Source organism: Myodes glareolus, chromosome 17 (assembly GCF_982192425.1).
Source record: "Myodes glareolus chromosome 17, mMyoGla1.1, whole genome shotgun sequence".
Taxonomy (NCBI): domain Eukaryota; kingdom Metazoa; phylum Chordata; class Mammalia; order Rodentia; family Cricetidae; genus Myodes; species Myodes glareolus.
Window position 1 is genome coordinate 67,386,398 of NC_142042.1, and position 17,979 is coordinate 67,404,376.

The 17,979-nt window shown below is 51.5% G+C and overlaps 1 protein-coding gene across 4 annotated transcripts; it reads right to left on the reverse strand.

The window, feature by feature from the left end:
- Positions 1 to 273: 273 nt before the first annotated feature.
- On the reverse strand, positions 274 to 17,399 carry Ubqln4 (ubiquilin 4). 4 transcript variants are annotated; one of them, XM_087897365.1, is made up of 11 exons: positions 17,245 to 17,399; positions 15,382 to 15,533; positions 14,849 to 15,048; positions 14,168 to 14,430; positions 9,528 to 9,686; positions 6,073 to 6,298; positions 4,940 to 5,079; positions 4,454 to 4,537; positions 4,220 to 4,335; positions 3,717 to 3,894; positions 274 to 1,928 (listed from the first exon to the last, which is right to left on the reverse strand). In XM_087897365.1, the coding sequence occupies exons 1-11, from the start codon at positions 17,350 to 17,352 to the stop codon at positions 1,776 to 1,778; spliced, it is 1,779 nt and encodes a 592-aa protein (XP_087753491.1). In that variant the 5' UTR covers positions 17,353 to 17,399; the 3' UTR covers positions 274 to 1,775. The 4 variants fall into 4 exon arrangements, with proteins under 4 accessions (XP_087753491.1, XP_087753494.1, XP_087753493.1 ...); XM_087897368.1 differs by having other exon boundaries at positions 15,382 to 15,469; positions 17,245 to 17,391; XM_087897366.1 differs by lacking the exon at positions 274 to 1,928 and adding an exon at positions 1,936 to 2,093.
- Between the last annotated feature and the right edge of the window lie 580 nt (positions 17,400 to 17,979).

A 17,979-nucleotide genomic window follows, 5' to 3' on the forward strand; every position in this document is an offset into this window, starting at 1 on the left:
GAACTTGCACTGAGACCTGGCCTGAAGCACAGTCTCCCATGCGTGGTTCATTCTTACACCACCAGACTCTACTCACAGCTTCACTGCACAAAGATAAGAAGTGTGGTGGCTCAGCCCACAGTCCCATCACCTGAACACTAGGCAGAGGGCTGTTGCACGTCCCAGGCCACCTTGGGCTACAATGGTACCTTCTCAGAACACCAAAACTCAAGACAGTGACCTTGTTTTTAGCCCGATCCCTCCCTCAAAAAACAAACACCAAGAGCACCAATATACGCTCACAACAAAAATCATTTATTTACAAAGGTCAGGGTAGGTGTTGGGAGTAAGAGAGCAAAAGGGCAGGCATGTCTGAACTGCTTGGGACCCTTCCCCAACTGGAGCAGGATTCCTTTCCTTCTTTACCTCTCAGCCAGACCACAAGGCGGAGAGAATGTGCCGAGAGCCTTCTCAGCACTCGAGCTGAGCTAACCCCAATTCCATACTAAAGGCATCACCATGCCCATCCCTTTCTCAGACAGAACTTTCTGACCTGGAGGAAAACAGCAAGGAATTGGAAAGCACGAGCTCTGGAAGAGAAACCTCACCATTTTTTTTTTTTTTTCCGCAAAAGAGTCATAGTGGCAAGGGTCTCAGTCAGAGCCATCATCTTTAGGAGAAACACCCAGAAACTCAGGAGACTCAGCTCTCCCAATGCTGTATCTCTCCAGTAGGCTGGCTCTTGTACCCACTCATCTCTGTTGACAAAGTTGTGAACCAGAAACCAACAAAGAACACACACCTTCCCCAACTTGGGTGAATGCACATGTATGCACAGATACAAATTCTTCATACTGCTAAGAAAGATAAGATCCAATCCCCACATCTTCTAGGAGTGCGGCTAAACGCACTGGAGCCTGAAGATGTAGGTAGGTCCTGGGCACACGGAAACACGTGTGTGCAGAAACACATATGTCGGAGACAACAGAACCAACCTGGCTCCTTGTGGGCCACACTGCTCAGCTTTGAGCTCTTCAATTCAAATTCCTTCAGTCTCTCTCTTTCTCCTGTCAGGTCTGGGTCTGGGTTCTCCAACCTGAAATCTATAGGTGTTTCTAGACCCCAACTCTCAATTCAAACTTCCCAGCCTTCAGCGCAGGCTGTCTCCCCAAGTCCCTGTCTCCAGGAACTCTCAGCTGGTCTTGTCTGTTACTGGCAGTCCTGCCCAGAGTGGTGGCTCATGGCTCCCTTTGGGCAAGAGGACAGGAATCTTTCTCCCTGCCTGAGAGTCCCAAAGGAGCCCATGAGAAAATGCTGGGTGAATATGCAAGAGGGGTAGAGAAAGAAAACTACAGCGTTTCGTCAGCTCCTCTCCAGAGAGTAAAATCCACACACTGGCTGGGCTGAGGTGCGGAGGAAAGGAGGAGAGCAAGAGCAAATGTAAGGCAAGCTAAAGCCTAGTGGTGCCGACGGAAGACTCTGGGGAGCCAGAGGGGGTCCTCCTCTCAGACCCTGGGAGAAGACTGCACATTGCCAAAGTACTGTGGGCAAGGAGATAGGGCCAAATGTCCAACTGTGCAAACTAAATAGTTCTGCTCGGAGGCCCGGGAGAAAGGATTTCATAAGAAAGCAACAAAATCAAAACCCTTGAACAGAGCTATGGGGCTGGGCCCAGGCCTCCAGAATCACCCTGTTGTTTGTAGAGGTCAAAGAAGGCTACAGAAGGTAGGGTTTGACAGAGGAGCCAGAAGGCTGGCACTGAGACCTGGGGAAGGCAGGAGGCACGGGCCAAGGGATCAGGAGAGCTGGGACCCCAGGAGTCTCTCAATAGCCGCATTGATGTCCCCGCCTGTGGCGATCAGGGCCTGTAGGTTAGCTTCACGGTTGACAAAGCCCATGGAATTGAGCTGCTCCAGCTGCTGCTGAAATCTCACTTCTGGCATCGGCACCTGGAGAAGGCAGGCCTTGGCAAGTGGGCATGAACCCATTCTAGGGCTAGCCCCTTTCTTCCTTCCTTTCTTTTTGAGAATGTCTTGCTATGTAGCCCAGGCTGGCCTAGAACTTGCAATTCTCCTGCCTCAGCCTCCCGAGTGCTGGGATTGCAGCACTGTCTCCTAGAGGGACAGTTTGAATTTGAGTGTTTGCACAACACCGGTAGGTCCCTAGTACCCCATGGGTCAAGGGTGCCCTTGTGTCCACTTGTCTGGTCCCACCCTCAGCAAAACCGTGTGCCTAGCGTGAGGAAAGTGAACTACAAATGAAGGCCAGGGAACCCAGTTCCCAGTTAGTAAACAATTGTAGGCCTGGGTCAGCTTGCTCCTAAATGCTTTTCAGAAGATGTCACTACATGCCTCAAAAGACTAATGCTGCAGCAGAGAAGTGGCTCAGTGTTAAGAGCACTGGCTGCTCTTTCCGAGGACCTGGGTTTGACTTGTAGCACCTCCATGGTGGCTCACAATGGTCTGCAACTCCAGCTTCCGGGATCTGACAGCCCACCTGGGCTCTGTGGGTACTAGGCACGCACTTGGTGCCCAGACAAACATGCAGACAAACATTTATACATATCATATAAAATAAAAACACATAATCTGGGACTGAAGAGACGGCTCAGCGGTTAAGAGCACTGCCTGCTCTTCCAGAGGTCCTGAGTTCAGTTCCCAGCAACCACATGGTGGCTCACAACCATCTGTAATGAGATCTGGTGCCCTCTTCTGGCCTGCAAGCACACATGGAGGCAGAATGTTGTACACATAATAAATACATCTGAAAAAAAAAAAAAGAGCTAGCTGGAACAAGCCTAAGCTAAAGGTCAACCTTTCATAATTAATAAGTCTCCATGTCATTATTTTTGAGCTGGCAGCCCCAAAAATGTCTGACTACAATGTTTTCCCATGGGATGTTTGGGAAGCATGAGTTTTGATCATGACCAAGATGACCAAGACTCAGCAAGAGGAAGGCTGCTGCGGGATGCTTGTTTACAGTGTAAAGCGTGGCTCTGATTGGTTTAATAAAGAACTAAATGGCCAATAGCCAGGTAGGAGAGAACAGGCGAAAAAGCCTAGGCTAAGGTCAGGCTTTGAGTCATCATTTGTGGGAGGTGATCCAGAGACAGCCTGACAAGAAAGCCAGCTACAGAAGGCTGGCGTCACTGCCGACCACTAGAGACACTTGTCTAGGACCACACAACCAGCCCGACAGTCAGAGGCCCTCCCAGGGCCATGCTGATGCTTCTCAGTCACAGAGTTACACTGGATACGCCTTGCAGATCAGCCTGGCCCAGCCCTGTTAGAGTTTACACAAATGTTTGTAGACTGTTTTTTTCCAGCAGAGTCACAGAGGTCATACCCCCAGGTCATCTCTGCGCCTGTGCCTACCTAAGACCCTGCCCTTCACCTTCATAATCAACCAGCTATGTTAGTGAGCAGCCAGCTGATCTCTTTGCCCTCAGTTTCCCCATCTGTATAAACACCGACACTGAACCTCCTGAGGTCGTTGGGAAATGGTGTAGATGACTCCCCAGACAGAGCATTCGGCATGTTCCCAAGCATGGGTTGAGTGTTCAATCACTGCTCTTACCCTATTTTAAAGCTGTAGACACTGAACTTGGGGACATATGGTAACACGCCCAAAGCCGCTGAGTGGCAGATCAGAGAGCCTGGAGCCAAGTCTAGCCTCCTGCAAACCCTGTGCAGCCGCCTCTGCTCCACTGGCACCCTCGAGGCTCCTGCCTTGTATACCTGTGAATTTCCACTTCCGGCCAGAAGCTGGATCATCTGCTGCATGAGCTGCTGCTGGGAACCCGCCGTGGGAGGAGGCGTGGCTGCTAGGCCTGGGGAGGGGGTGGGGGCCTCGGCTGCAGACCCAGAGTTGCCTGCCAGGGGCACAGGGGTCCGGGATGTCCCAAAGGAGCCAAGGCTGGAGGCAGGAAAAGAATAAGAGTCAGGAGAAAGCAGTCCTGAACAGGATGGGAAATGAACGTGAAGAAACATGCTTGCAACCTTAGCACTTGGGGGGGGCGGGGCTGCTGAGATAAGAGGACCATAGTTTAAGGCTAGCCTGGGCTACAAAAGGGAGATTTAATCTGGAGAAGAAAAAAAAGAAGAAAAAAAGGAAAAGAAAAATGAGATCCAGAAGGAAACAGGAAAGTGGACCCAGCCCAAGGAAAAATGATGCAGTGGTGTGTGTGTGTGTATAAGACAGACAGACAGACAGAACCTGAATGCCCACCAACCCTCCTTACCTTGGTACCAGCCCAGGGGCTTCAGTTTGCAGGGTCTGCAGTCCCTGCTGGATCTGCAGCAAGGCCTGCATGGCCCGGGGATTGGTGAGGATGGAGAGAGACTCTGGGTTCTGCATCTGTTGGGAAACAAGCAGAGAAGGGCAATGGGAGACAGCAGGAAGAGCAAGTAAACTACAGCCACAGCCTGTCACCTGATTCCCGTCACTGGGCTTCCCCTCTGCAACCCTCACTCACCTGTTGCAGAAACACAGGGAGCTGCAGGCGGAGCTGCTCCTGAAGCTGTGGATTCCCCGCAAACAGTGGGACATTCACCATCATCTGCCAGAGGGGAGGGAGTGGGGGAGGCCTGGGTCCTCCTTCCCTAAGGAGCCCCCACAGCTTCAGACCCTCCTCAGTGCTCCCGCCACTGCAAACAATCTGACCACCATTTCAGGAAATCTCAACGTACTCCAAAAGCGCATGCGGAGCAGTGAGAAGGAACGAGCATGTGGGCGGCAGTCAGGCGGCCCAGGCCTGTCACGTGAGCAGCACAAGTACACAGTGCCTCCCGCGAGCCATGCCGCCCACTTCAGCGCAGAGGAGATCAGGAGGTGGAAAACTACACAGCTGCAGAACAGCAGAACCTGGAGTATGAACCTAGGCAGCCTGGCCCGGAGAGTGGCAACTGTGAGGTTGCGGGGAACCCTTCCCCAACAGCACCTCCTTTGGCCAGACTCGTACCTGAGCAGCAAAGTCAGGGTTCTGGGCGAGTGTCTGCATCATGCTGCGCATGTAAGGGGCTGAGATCACATTCTGCATCAGCTGGGGGTTTTCAGAAATCTGCTGGAGGAGTGCCTGCATTTCTGGGCTGTTGAACATCCCTAAAACAAAGAGGGAGAAACAAAACAGGAAGAAAGGGGTCCAAATGGAAACTAGATACCTCATTTCATCTACCTTAGTTCACTGAGTGGTCAGGAAACAGAGAAGCTACAGTAAATAGGCATCCAAGCACATGACACGGGTCCAAGCACTCCTGCCTCTCTGGGACCTGTACCACCAACTTGGTTAAAGGCTAGCTGGCCAGGACTGAGTTACGTCCCTCTGGACTGTGCCTGTCCCAGGCTCAGAGCAGTGAGAACCGGTAAGAACTGAATGGCAAGGACTTCTAAACCTGCCTTAGCAGCAGAGGCCTGCTTCTCAAGCCAGTCTCACTCAGGTACCGTAATGGTGTGGCTGAAGCCAGTGCAGAGACATGGAGCTGGCTCCTACTTGGTCCTTCCCTCTCCTGGAAATGGTCCAGATCCCTCAACGCTTAGGAATAGCGTTCAAATCACAGATAATAAATCAGGAAACAGAAGCACATTAAGGGGAAGGAACGCAAAGAAATCGGGGAATCTACCAAAAGCTCTCCCAGAGCCACGTGTCCTGTCCCAGTGTAGAGAACTCCCTAGGGCTTGGCAGTGTGTGTCCTGTATCTGTGCACATGGTAACCCTGCATATCTTTCTCTTCCAACATCACATCTGCCTGTCCCTGAATGTGATCTGATTCCTCTGCAACCCTTCCCCTAATTCTCATCTCCCATGCTGACCCATTTACACTGGATGGTATCAGAGGTATTCATGGAGTTGGGAGGTTGGCTTGGTTTACTCATGAGCTGTTACTTAGGTCACTACCAGGGACATGGGACATGGTCAGAACAAACCTTCCTCCTATGTAGGACAGGGCCATTATCCCAGGCTGCTGAGCCCTTCTGTAGCTTTAATTCAGTCTCACCTGTTTTCAATACACTGAAGCAGTGTGAACCCCATTCAGTCCTGGGGCAGAGGGGCTGCCCTGGTGTGACCCCACTAAGCTCCTTCACCCTAAGACATACCTGACCCCAGGCTAGCCGCATTGATCCCAAAGGGGTTCGAGACTGTCGGGTGCACCTGGCTGGTCCCCGATCCTCCGGTGCCCTCCCCACCGGACCCGGGGGCCTGGGAGGTGGGGGGCGAGGGGCTCCAGGGGTTAGGGAGGGGCTCTCGATTCTCAGTCCGAAGAGGCTGGGAAGATGTGCTGTCGGAGTTCCCGGCCAGGGAAGAGAAGGGATTGTTGCCAAACTGGGAGGAGGGAAAGGTTTTGGGTTAAGGACTGAAACAAATGAGGGACGAAGGAGAGGCTCCCTCTCTGCTCACACGTAGCAGCCTCCCCTCCCCAGGCAAAGGAGAGACAAACCAGACAGTTTTCTCTGCTGTCCCATAGGACGAGCTCCACTCTCATCCCAGCCTGCAGAGGGCAACTGGCTGGCGCTAGTGACTGGCAGCCAACGCCTGCAGGAAAAGATGTCGTTTCCCTTGTGTGTGCTCAGTGTGGGCCTCTGCTTTCAGCTCTAGGACCCAGAGCTTCACATATGGCTTTCCTGTGCTCTGATAGGTATTTTTACTCTTGGAGTAGTTAAGGGGCAGAGGTAATGTCAGATTCACCTTTTCACCCTTAGCCTTGACACTAGTATCTCAGTAAGGAATGGTTAGCTTCATGGCTGCAGGCTGTCAGATCTAGCTAATGTGACCCCGAGATATCCCCAGAACTCTCTTCCTCACTTCTTAGTCCCCTGAGAGGCATTTGAGCTATCTAATTAAGTCACGACAAAGCCCTAGGGAAGTGGAGCTCTGGCTAAGGATTCCCTTGGGTGAGTCCCCAGTCTGTCTCCCATGCTGCCGAAGACTACTCAGGATGTACTTCATCAGATGGATCCCTCCAGCAACAGCACAGAGAGGTCTCTCTAGGGACCTGTATGCCCAGAGGGTCACTTGCTCTGCTTCACAGAGGCTCACTTAAGACCTTGAAGCCAGGGCAGCAGTCGAGCAGTTTAGCACCTCTCACCTCCTGTCATTCAGAGTGAGTCACGGGGTCTCGGCTGACAAATCATCTGCTGAGCCGAGGACAGATGCTGGTGGCTTCCATAGACTAGCCAGCCGGCCTCACAAACCAGGTTACTGCCATTTCAGACTTCCACTGCGGCAATCGGCCCGTCTCCACAACTTTTACTCCTTAACTTGTTCTGTGCTTCCTAGCACACCTATAGACTAAATCTCTTTCCCTGAACCACCAGGGTAACTACCCACTATTTATTGAGCACCTACTGTATGCCTGGGCAATTTATTCTATATAATATACCTCTATACGCCAGCTCTCAAAAATGTGGCCCTATAGCCACGTAAGGTTAGGAAGTTTTTGTAACTCTACGAAGTGTTAATTTGCTCTTTTCCCTCACTGTTATGAAAGCTGTACAGCAGGGGTGGGCGATGGAATGAATACAGACCTGACAAGCCAACTGTCTTACAGGACCAGACACTAAAGATATCTGGGGTAAGGCCACACGCTCTTCTAAGTTGTTCTCACTCTCTCGCCACGCCCAGACTTCAGTTCTAGTTTCTGGCAGTGAATACTGATAGGGTCCAACTCACGAAAATAAAGTTCTTCAGGGCCCTCTGTAACTGTCGTATGCTTGTTTTTTATAGTCTCTTGTAGCTCAGGCTAGCCTTGAACTAGCGATTTCCTCCCTCGGCCTTTTGGAAGCTGGGGTTACAGGCGTACGGTCCATGCTCATCTCATTCTCTAGACCAGCGTGTGAGAGCGGCTGCTGTGAGAGGGAGGGAGGGAGACTCAGGGAGAGAGCACAGACAGTCACACTGCTAGAAAATGGAACCCAGGTCTGTGGATGCCAAATGCTTTGTTCTTTTAGCAGAACCAGTGTTTTTCCTGCTTTACTGTGTGTGCTCAGAATTAGCTGGACTGCTTGTTGCCACTCTCGACTATTTGGTTTAGTTTTGTTTTGGAGACAGAATATCATTTTTCTCAAGTTGGCCTTGAACCTGGTCTGTAGTTGAGAATGGCCATGGCCTCTGGGTCCTCCTGAGTGCTGGGATTACAGAGGCATTACTAATATGCCTAGGATTTGTGTTGCTGGGGCTCAAACTCGGGGCCCTATGTATGTTAGCAAACTACCAACTGAGCTACTTTAGTCACTGATTTGAGACAGGATTTCGTGTAGTTAGGTTGGCTCTGAACTCCCGATCTCCTAACTGCCGGGACTATAGATATGGACACCACACCTCATATTCATAGAGCTGTTTTCCCCTTTGGTGGTGCTAGGAACTGACCCTGGGCCTCAGACACTCTAGGCAAGTGCTCTATCAGTGAGCAATATTCTCCACACAGAATTTTTGTTTGTTTTTTTGTATTTTGTTTTTTGAGACAGGGTTTCTCAGTATAGTCTTAGCTGTCCTGGAACTTGTTCAACAGATCAAGCTGGCCTTGAATTCACAGAGATCCACCTACCTCTGCCTCCCAAGTGCTGGGATTAAAGGCATGCACCACCATCACCCAGCCCTAAAACATTTTTAAAAGTGCCCAATCCTGGAGATGCATAGAGCTGGAGAGATGGCTCAGACAGTTAAGAGCAATGGCTGCTCTTTCAGAGGATCTGAGTGTGTCTCTTAGCACCGACATGGTGGTAAGAACCACCTGGCACTCTAGTTTCAGAGGATCTGACCCCTGTCTGACCCCGTCTTCCAGCCTCCACAGGCACTGCACACAAGCGGTGCACAAATATGCAGGTAGGCAAAACATCCAAACATATCAAGTAAATACATTTTTTAAAGTACATAATCCCACTGACCAATATGATAAACCCCAACACTTGGAACACTGACTTGGGAGGATTTCAAGTTCTAGGACGCCCTAGGCTCTATAGTGAAACCTTGTCTTGAAAACATAAAAACAAAAACAAGGTTTCAGTGAACATTTAATTGCAGCAGAGGCAGGTGGATTTCTATGAGTCAGAGGCCAACCTGTTTTACATATAGTTTCAGGACTACCAGGGTTACATAAGGAGATCTGTCTCCAAAACAAAACAGGCAAAACAAAACAAAAGCCTGGAGAGACTGACCCGATAAGCAGTCCTAAGTAGGGTCTGGAACCTCGTTATTGACAAGTTTCCCCAAGTGATTCTGATGGATGAAACATGGGTAATAGCTGAGATACACTGTACTCGTGTTGGTTAACTTCTGAGCCAAGTCAGCCCCCCAAACTTTGAGCCTCTGGCATGAGAATTTATCAGAACGATGTCGTGTCCCTTCAACACCATCTTACCTACTTTCCTAGGGACCTCTAGCACATTCTGCCCTCATCAAGTTGGCCGGCACTGGATCTGCACTTGAAAGGAAATGCCTTCAAGCCCACAGGAGACTGGGCAAGTAACCTCAGAAAGCACTGGGTCGCGCTTAGGTTGGGAGTAGGGAATCCTGATCCCAGCCAGCCCTCCTGTTGCTTGCCTTCTGGCCCCACCTGTTCCCGAGCAGCTGTGAGCATGGGCTCCTGGATGTCTGTGTACATGCGGCGGAGGGCATTATACCCTCCAGGGACGCTTTCCAAGTTGCTGAGGGCCCGGTCCTGGTTCCTCATCATTTCTTGCATCATGGCTGGGTTCCGAGCAAGCTCCATTGTCTGGTGAAGGGAAAAATATGAGATGGACCCTGGAACCAGAGGAACACCAAGCTAGGAAAAGGGACCTGAGGCGCAGGTCTACATGAGGGATGCGGGAACCACACATCAGCGGCAGGGAGTACAGCAAACCCGATCCCCTCCCTCCTGTAATCTCGACTTCACCCATGCTTTTTCAAACTGAGGGATGGTGTTTCTAGAAACGGTTAGGCAGCATTTTCTTCTCTCAGGCTCAAAGGGTCCACAGAGTTGCCAGAGAGTGTAAGAAAATGAGGATGTGAAGGAGCCCCAGGTTTTTTTTCCCTGCCTAGAACTGTACCTATTCCATGTGGTGACTCAAAAAAACGCTTATTGGATGACAGATTCTAGGATAAGAGATTCGATCCCCCAGTCCAGGAAGGTTCTGCAGAGGACTGGAGAGGATTTGGTGAGATCAAATCCCGGCTCACTCCTGCTTGATCCAGAAAGCCCACTTCTCTCTCTCCAAACCCCACCACTCAGACAATCTCCAATAAAGAAAAGGCACCAAAAAGCAGTTCTGTATCCTTGGCAGCGGCTGAAGCAGTTCCTCCCCTGAAGTCGCCAGGAGCCCAAGACCCTGCCTTAAGTATGGTCAGCTTTTGACCATACTGGGCACACACCCAGCCTGTGGAGGCCACATCATCACCCTTCGCCTACAGGGTATACAAGCTCCCTGCTTTAGTTCAGCTGTGTGGCTTCTCAGGCTCTAATCTCTGGAGCTGAAGGCCTCACCCGGGAGCTGCTTTGCTCAAATATACCTGTTCTTTTTGTTGTTGTTAAAATATTTATTTATTTATTTATTTATTTATTTATTTATTTATTTATTTATTTATTGTGCATATAATATTCTATCTGTGTGCCTGCCTGCAGGCCAGAAGAGGGCATCAGATTGTAAGCCCCCATGTGGTTGCTGGGAATTGAACTCAGGACCTTTGGAAGAGCAGGCAATGCTCTTAACCACTGAGTCATCTCTCCAGCCCCTATACCTGTTCTTTTGCTTTTTCAATTTGGCTTGATCTGGTTTACTGTGTGTTGGTAGAGAAACCTATTTGTCTTGGAGCTGAAACCCTGGAGGAGTTGAGCCTTCCTGACAGGAAGACTGGGTCCTATAGCCATGGGGTGGGGGTGGAGCACTCATCTCCCTATATCTTCCTCTCCACTAGACCTGATAGACTTTCAACTTGGGGGTCACCCATTTCCCATCCACCGTCTACAAGATACCAGGTCAAGACCACTTCTGGGTTAAAGACCCCTGGATTTCCTGCCAACCCGTAACTTTGCCAGGGCAATCACAATCTGTTTCTGGAGCAAAGGCACTCTCCCCCACCCCCCCACCCCACCCCACCCCAGGCTATTGTGGGGGATGCCTCACCACAGTCTTTGGTCTCTGGCATAGGCTTGGGAACCTGATCCTCAGTAACCCCTGGGGTGTCAGCTACAAAATTTATCCAAATTTGGGCTATCTCACACTAAATGACAAATGGTCTGAGCTCCCTTATCCAGGGTTTGGAACTCTGCACTCCCACTCCTCCCTTTATAGCCAGTGCTCAGTGGCCCAGGTTTTGTTAGTTGGGGTTGTGGCAGCTCTGGGGGCTGACAGCACCCAGACTCAGAGACTCCCATCACCTTGGCCAAGCCCAGAGTAATACTCCAGGTAGTGGTAAATCCATCGCCTTCCTGTGGGTAACCTTGTCTTTATTGACATCTCACTCAAGTCCCAGTTCCCTTGACAGTGGCAGTTTCTGTCACGGGGTGGGGAGTGGAGGGGACCTCCTCCTTTCTGACTAAGACCTTGCCACTTCCCTGCATTCTTGCAGGGTTCTTCTCACACCCTTTTCTAATCATACCCATTTGTCTGGTGCTATCCACAGTCGCTTTGGGACCAACACTGACTCTAAATATGCTTTTTAATAGCCTATGCCCATTGTGTACTTTGGAAGGAAAGGGCTTCCTCACTACCAAGGGCACTCCCATTGTCAATGGACTCCCTATAGCCAAGCTCTTGGAACCCTCCAGTTCCCTGCAGAGGTAGCCATAATCCACTGCTTGGGGACACCAATCCTCCAAGGACCCAGCAGCCTTAGGCAATGCCAGGGCTGACTTAGTAGCCTGGAGACTGGATCTACAGGACTTGTTTTGACACCTTCCTATCAGTCCCGCTATCAGTCAGAGATGGACAACTCCTGAATAAAGGGGCCACATAGACAGAGGACAATGGTTCTCCCTTCCCCAGGACCAGGCGCTCTCCACCTCAGACACTCAGCAAACCTTACACACAGGATCCCAGGCTTTTTCCACTTCTTAGAGCCCCTCTTTGATCCCACCCATTTTTGAGCTCGCATTTTACAGGTCCACTCCTCCTGTCAAAGTGTGCCGAGGCCAACCCACAGGGACCCCTTCCTCCAGATACACCAGTCCTTGCACCAGTTCCAAGGATACCAACCAGGCAAGGATTGACTTCATCCACAAGGTCACTCATAAAAAGCTCCACTATCTCCTAATTCTTGTTGATACATTTACAGGATGGATAGAGGCATTCTCCACCTCCATTGAAACAGCAAATTTGGTGGCTGAGGTACCCGCGAACACATCCTCCCTCAGTTGGGTGTACCACAGACCATCCAAACAGGGTCAGTCATCAAGCTAGTGCCTGAAACTCTCAACATCTCCTGGAAACTCCACATCCCCTACCACCCACAATCCTCGGGAAAGGCTGAGAGGGCCGAGGGACTCAGCGAACAACTCACCAAGCTCTCGGTTGAACTCAGGTTGTCTTGGCTCACCTCCGGGTCACTCCATGCTCTCTTACAGGCCTAGGCCATTTTGAGCTCCTTTATGGAAGGCGTTCTTCCTCAACCAGCACCTCCCAGCCTACCTCTCCCTCCAAAGGTCCCTCCTCAGCTCACGTGCTGACAGCTATCTCCCTGCCCCCACGCCCATGGAGCCAACTGCCCTGAGCCCACCCGTGCCACTCTCCCTGGGGACCTGGTACTGCTCAGTTACCCCCTAAGTCTCTAGAGCTCGGGTGGGCAGGACCCTATACCGTTGTCCTCACCTCCTTCAGTGCTCCTGGAACATCAGCGCTGGTACCACCTCTCCAGGATCAACAGCCTGTCCAGGAACTGGGACCCTACACCCTCCGTTTTCCAGAATGTCTCAGTGAGGGGCCATGATGGTCAAGCCTATCTGCTCTTGTGTCTTGCTCATTCATCTTTATCTCTTTTGTCTCTGGGTTATATTTTTTACCTCAAAATGTCCATGCCTTTTAACCTAAAGTTATAGCCTTTGCTATGACACCAAGGTGTAAATTGGTTCCAGCTGTTTTGCAGATACCTGCATTTTCCTGGGGAAAGAATGCTGCTACTGGATCCACAAATCTGGCCTGGCGGAAACTGGTATTAAGTCACTCCACCAACACAACCAGGGCACATCTCTATTCCACCCTTTCTGACGATCTCCATCTTCCCATGGCTAGTCCCATTCAGAGGGCTGGTGGTAATAATCTGTCTATTTCTTTTTTTTTTAAATATTTATTCATTTATTATGCATACAATATCTGCCTACACGTGTGCCTGCAGGCCAGAGAGGGCACCAGATCTCACTACAGATGGTTGTGAGCCACCATGTGGGTGCTGGGAATTGAACTCAGGACGAGCAGGCAATGCTCTTAACCACTGAGCCATCTCTCCAGCCCCCAATCTGTCTATTTCTTTTCTCCTAGCAACCTGCCTTCTCTGCTTCCTCCGGTAATGGATTCACGGGGCATCCAGAGTGGAGGTTAACTGAACGCGTCTTCACCCATAACTCCCACTGAGCATAAGCCCACTGACTCTGCCTCCCCACATCACTCTATATTAGCAGAAAACAGGCAGACAGAACTGGTGCCCCACTCCTCTCTCTCCAAATCCCACCACTCAGGCAATCTCTAATAAAGAAAAGGCACCAAAAAGCAGTTCTGTATCCTTAGCGGCTGCAGCAGCTTCTCCCCTGAAGTCGCCAGGAGCCCAAGACCCTGCCTTAAGTATGGTCAGCTTTTGACCATACTGGGCACACATCCAGCTTGTGGAGGCCACATCATCACCCTTCGCCTACAGGGTATACAAGCTCCCTGCTTTAGTTCAGCTGTGTGGCTTCTCAGGCTCTAATCTCTGGAGCTGAAGGCCTCACCCGGGAGCTCCTTTGCTTCAATAAACCTGTTCTTTTGCTTTTTCAATTCAGCTTGATCTGGTTTATTGCATTGGCGGAGAAACCTATTATGCTATAGAGTAAACCTATTAATATGGTGCTACCCGCATATCTGTCCCACTTCATTTGGAGTCAAGGAGTTCCTGGTCTGTATCTGTTTATCACTGTGTCAAGTATTCAAAAATATAGAGTGAATTGAATAAAGAAAAGAATGAAGAAACAGTGACCCAGGAACAGACAACCCCAGATTTCTCCCTCCTGCCTTGTCTCACACCCACCTGTCTCATGAGCTCAGGGTTGTTGAGCATGTGGCTGATCTCAGGATTCCTCTCCATCAGCTGTTGCATCTGGGGGTTAGCCATGATCATGTGACGCATCAGGTCAGGGTTTGACATCATATCCTGGACCAAGGGGTTCTCCATGATCTGTGACAGCATCTCAGGGTTGGACATGAGCTGTCTCTGCATCTGCTGCTGTAGCTCCATGAAGTTGGCAGAACCCAGGCCCAGACTGCCTAGGCCAAGGATGCCCCCAAAGCCAGCTGTGGGAAGAAGTAGGGTCAGTGTCCACTTCTCAGGCCCTTCTCAGATCTAGCATTGCCTGGGAATCTGGGATAGGCCCTAATTGCTTCTCACGGGTCCCTCTTGCAGCCATACCCACAGCTCCAGCAAAGAAACCTCTCTAAAGGCAGAGGCCAAGCCAAGCATAACAATCCACAGAGAGAAATGAACCAGTCACCTGCCTTATTATTCTTATTATTCCTGCTCTTCACCAGGACTCTCACCCCATCTCTCCTTTTGCTGCTGAAATCCTGGAAACCATCGTACACTGGTCCCCCACCCCAAGCTTGGCGTAACCACCCCGTGGGACTAGGAGCAGGGCTGTTGCTCTTTATCTTTGTGCAACCCCACTTCCCTCCCAGTAAACACAAGCTTGTGCTCTCCTCCCTAAAGGCTTACAGAGAATCGATGCAGTAGCGCTTGGGGGCCCCTCTGCAGCCACTGTTGAGGGTCCTCCTCCATTGCCAGAATCTGAAGTGGCATTGCCAGAACCGCAGGGCTGGGCAGGGGCAGCAGGGGAGGCAGGTGTCGTAGAGGGTGCAGAGGCAGAGTCAGGAGGGGATGGTGGAGAAGCAGGCGTGGCCACTGGATCTTGAGCCCTGAGGACAAACAACGGAAAACCACGGTTGGAGAGAGGACAAGTGGGAAGCTGGCTGTGTAGCTGCTGCCAGTTCAAGCCACCACCTGAGCAGCCCTCCCCTCCCCTTACCCCAGGCTGGTAAGATGCAGGGGGGCAATCAGTAGAGAGGAACAGTGTCAGTATCACTAGTCTGTAAGGCAATCTGGGGGTGTTCAGTCAGGCTCCCCTAGAGGAAAGACCTTTCCCCCTGCACCAGGCCTGGCCAACAGCTGTCCACACAGCTGAGCAGGTAAGAAGGATCAGAAGAGAAGTCCCAGTTTAGGAGCAAGGTCAGTTCCCTTACTGAACTTACTTCTGAGGGGTCTTGATGACTAAATGGACTGTGAGCCCATCCTTGATCCCATGCTGGTTCAGTGTGTCTCCATCCTTGAGGATCTTGCCTGCGAAGATCAGGACCAGCTGATCCTGCTGAGCCTTAAACCTCCGAGAGATTTCCTCCTTGAACTGTGGTCAAGAGGCAGAGGTCACTGGGCACGCCACGGCCGGCACACCAAGACCGGGCCTCTACTCTCAGCTCTGCCCCTCTAGCTGCAATAAGCAACAATTTTTTTTTTTGATTTTCGAGATAAGTTTCTCTGTAGCGTTGGAGCCAGTCCTGGAACTCCCTCTGTAGACCAGGCAGGACTCGAACTCACAGAGCTCCGCCTGCCTCTGCCTCCGGAGTGCTGGGATGAAAGGCCTGCTCCACCACCGCCCAGTGGATCTGCTTTTCGATTAGTCCCATGACAGTCTCCCCACCCTGGCAAGTCCCTGCCGCTATCTACCACGACAGCTTCTGTCAATCCTAACTCCCTCAGCTAGCCTTGGGCTTGGGCTGTCTCTCCAGCTTTCCCTTGACTTGCAGTTTCTCTCCACACTTTAGCCCCAGCTTTCTCAGAACTATAATAGATCCGGCTGTTGAGTAATTCAGTGTGTTACTATCTCCATCCCACTTATTTATTTAGAGGTTGGGTCTCTTTATGCAACTATTACTATCCTGGAACTCTCTATATAGACCAGGTTGACCTCAAACTTACAGAGATCCCCTCTGCTGGGATTTTCTTAAGAAAAGGATCAGAGAGGGGTTAGGAACTCAGGTCTGTACATCAATGTCTCCATCAGACATACTCTCAATAAGAATTGTGTTCCAATTCAGTCTTTGCGGGAGAACTGTAAATTCTTTTTTTTTTTTTTTTTGGTTTTCTTCCCCCCCCCTTTTTTTTATTTTTCTCTCTTTTTGTCTTTTCTCCCTTTTTTTTTTTTGGTTTTTCGAGACAGAGTTTCTCTGAAACTTTAGAGCCTGTCCTGGAATTAGCTCTTGTAGACCAAACTGGCCTCGAACTCACAGAGATCCGCCTGTCTCTGCCTCCCAAGTGCAGGGATTAAAGGCGTGCGCCTCCACAGCCTAGCTTACAGTAAATTCTTGCATGGGAGAGCAGTAGTGATACCAAAGGCTACTCTGGGTGAGTTAGACTCTCTAGAGTCTACCAGTTCCTCCAAATCACAACACAACATGTACTCTAATTATAAACAGTGCACTTGCTAAGCAAAAGATTCCTCTCTTCCAACCAGATGGCCTATCCTAAGCCCCGCCCAATATGCAATTCTGGAGCAGCTTCAAGCAGTAGGGAAACACGAGCATTAGTCCCTCACTCATTCAACATCATTTTGCTGATCCCCTACCGCGCTCAATAGATCCTATAGAGCAGAAAACTGAACAACACATCCATTTCGATTTGCAAGCAGGAGGGATCTGTGCGGAGAGAGCACCCCCTCCACGCGACTCTCCCGGGGAAGCTTAGCCGCAAACTCTCTCGGGCCGCACTGTGCCTCGGCGCCTGGAACCTCCACCAGTAACCATGGCGCACTCTCCCCTCAAGCCTAGATCTTTTCGGGTGCCCGCCTGCAAGGTGTCCCTTCCCTACACTCCCCCACCACGCCCCCAGCCCTGGCAGCACGGCCAAGACCGGTCCCAAGCCGCTCCACGCTCGCCGGACTAGCCCAGGCAGGGCGCCCCCTACCCGCCTCGTCTGCCCTCGCGCTGCCGGGATCCCCGTGGGCTCCGCCCCGGCCAGGGGCCCGTACCGTAGCCAGGCCGGCCCCGAGGTCTCCATCTCAGCGCTGACCCCTCCGCGCACTGCTCCCGCTCTCCTCCCTCCAGCGCCAGCCGTCCTACCTCCTTGACCGAGGCTCGATCGCAGATCACGATCTCCTCCTTGTCCTTGGGGGTCTTGACGGTGACCCGAATCTGGGGCCTCGTCTCGGCCCCGCTCGGCTCCGCCATGCCGCCGCCCGGCCGCCCGCCAGCCCGCCCGGCTCCTCCTCCCGGCCCGCCCGGCCCGGCTCGACTCCGACGCCTCCGCCTCCCCCTCCCGCCCCTCCTCGAGGCTCCACCGCCCCCTCCGGACAGCCGCAGCCACAGCGCCCCGGGCGGCCTGGGGGGGCACTGCAGCTGGGGCGGCCCCGGGCCGAGCGGTGCGGCGGCGGGTCCCGCCAATCTTCGCCCGCCGCTCCCTCCCGCCGCCGCCTCGTCTCCGTTCCCTGGAGTAACTTGGTTCTCTTTGGAGGCGCAATCTCTGCCTGGCCTGGGCTCGATCCTGAATCTGGATGGTAACACCTCTGCAGGAATAACCATTAAGGACAGTTTCAGAGACCGGGAGTTTGCCTGCGTGACTTCTCTGAGCCTTGGGTGTCAAGACAGCCGTACCTCACAGAATTGTAACTGCTTTGAAACACGGCTAAGGATGTGCTTAACAAATACAGATCTTTATTATTGAATCGCTGATTGACCAGTAGGCACGAAAGTGCCCTTTTCATGGAACGGGTTAAAAGTTCTTCCAATGTTGCTATTAGCCTTGCACTCCCGCTCTTTTTACCCCCAACAGTCTCAAGGTCTGAAATGGAAGCTGAA

Coding starts and splice junctions, on each gene's coding strand:
- Ubqln4 (XM_087897365.1), bottom strand. CDS start 17,352: ATGGCGGAGCCGAGCGGGGCCGAGACGAGGCCCCAGATTCGGGTCACC. Junction 4,336..4,453: donor TCCCTGTGTTTCTGCAACAG/GTGAGTGAGGGT, acceptor GTTTCCCAACAG/ATGCAGAACCCAGAGTCTCT. Junction 3,895..4,219: donor GCCCCTGGGCTGGTACCAAG/GTAAGGAGGGTT, acceptor TCCTGCCTCCAG/CCTTGGCTCCTTTGGGACAT.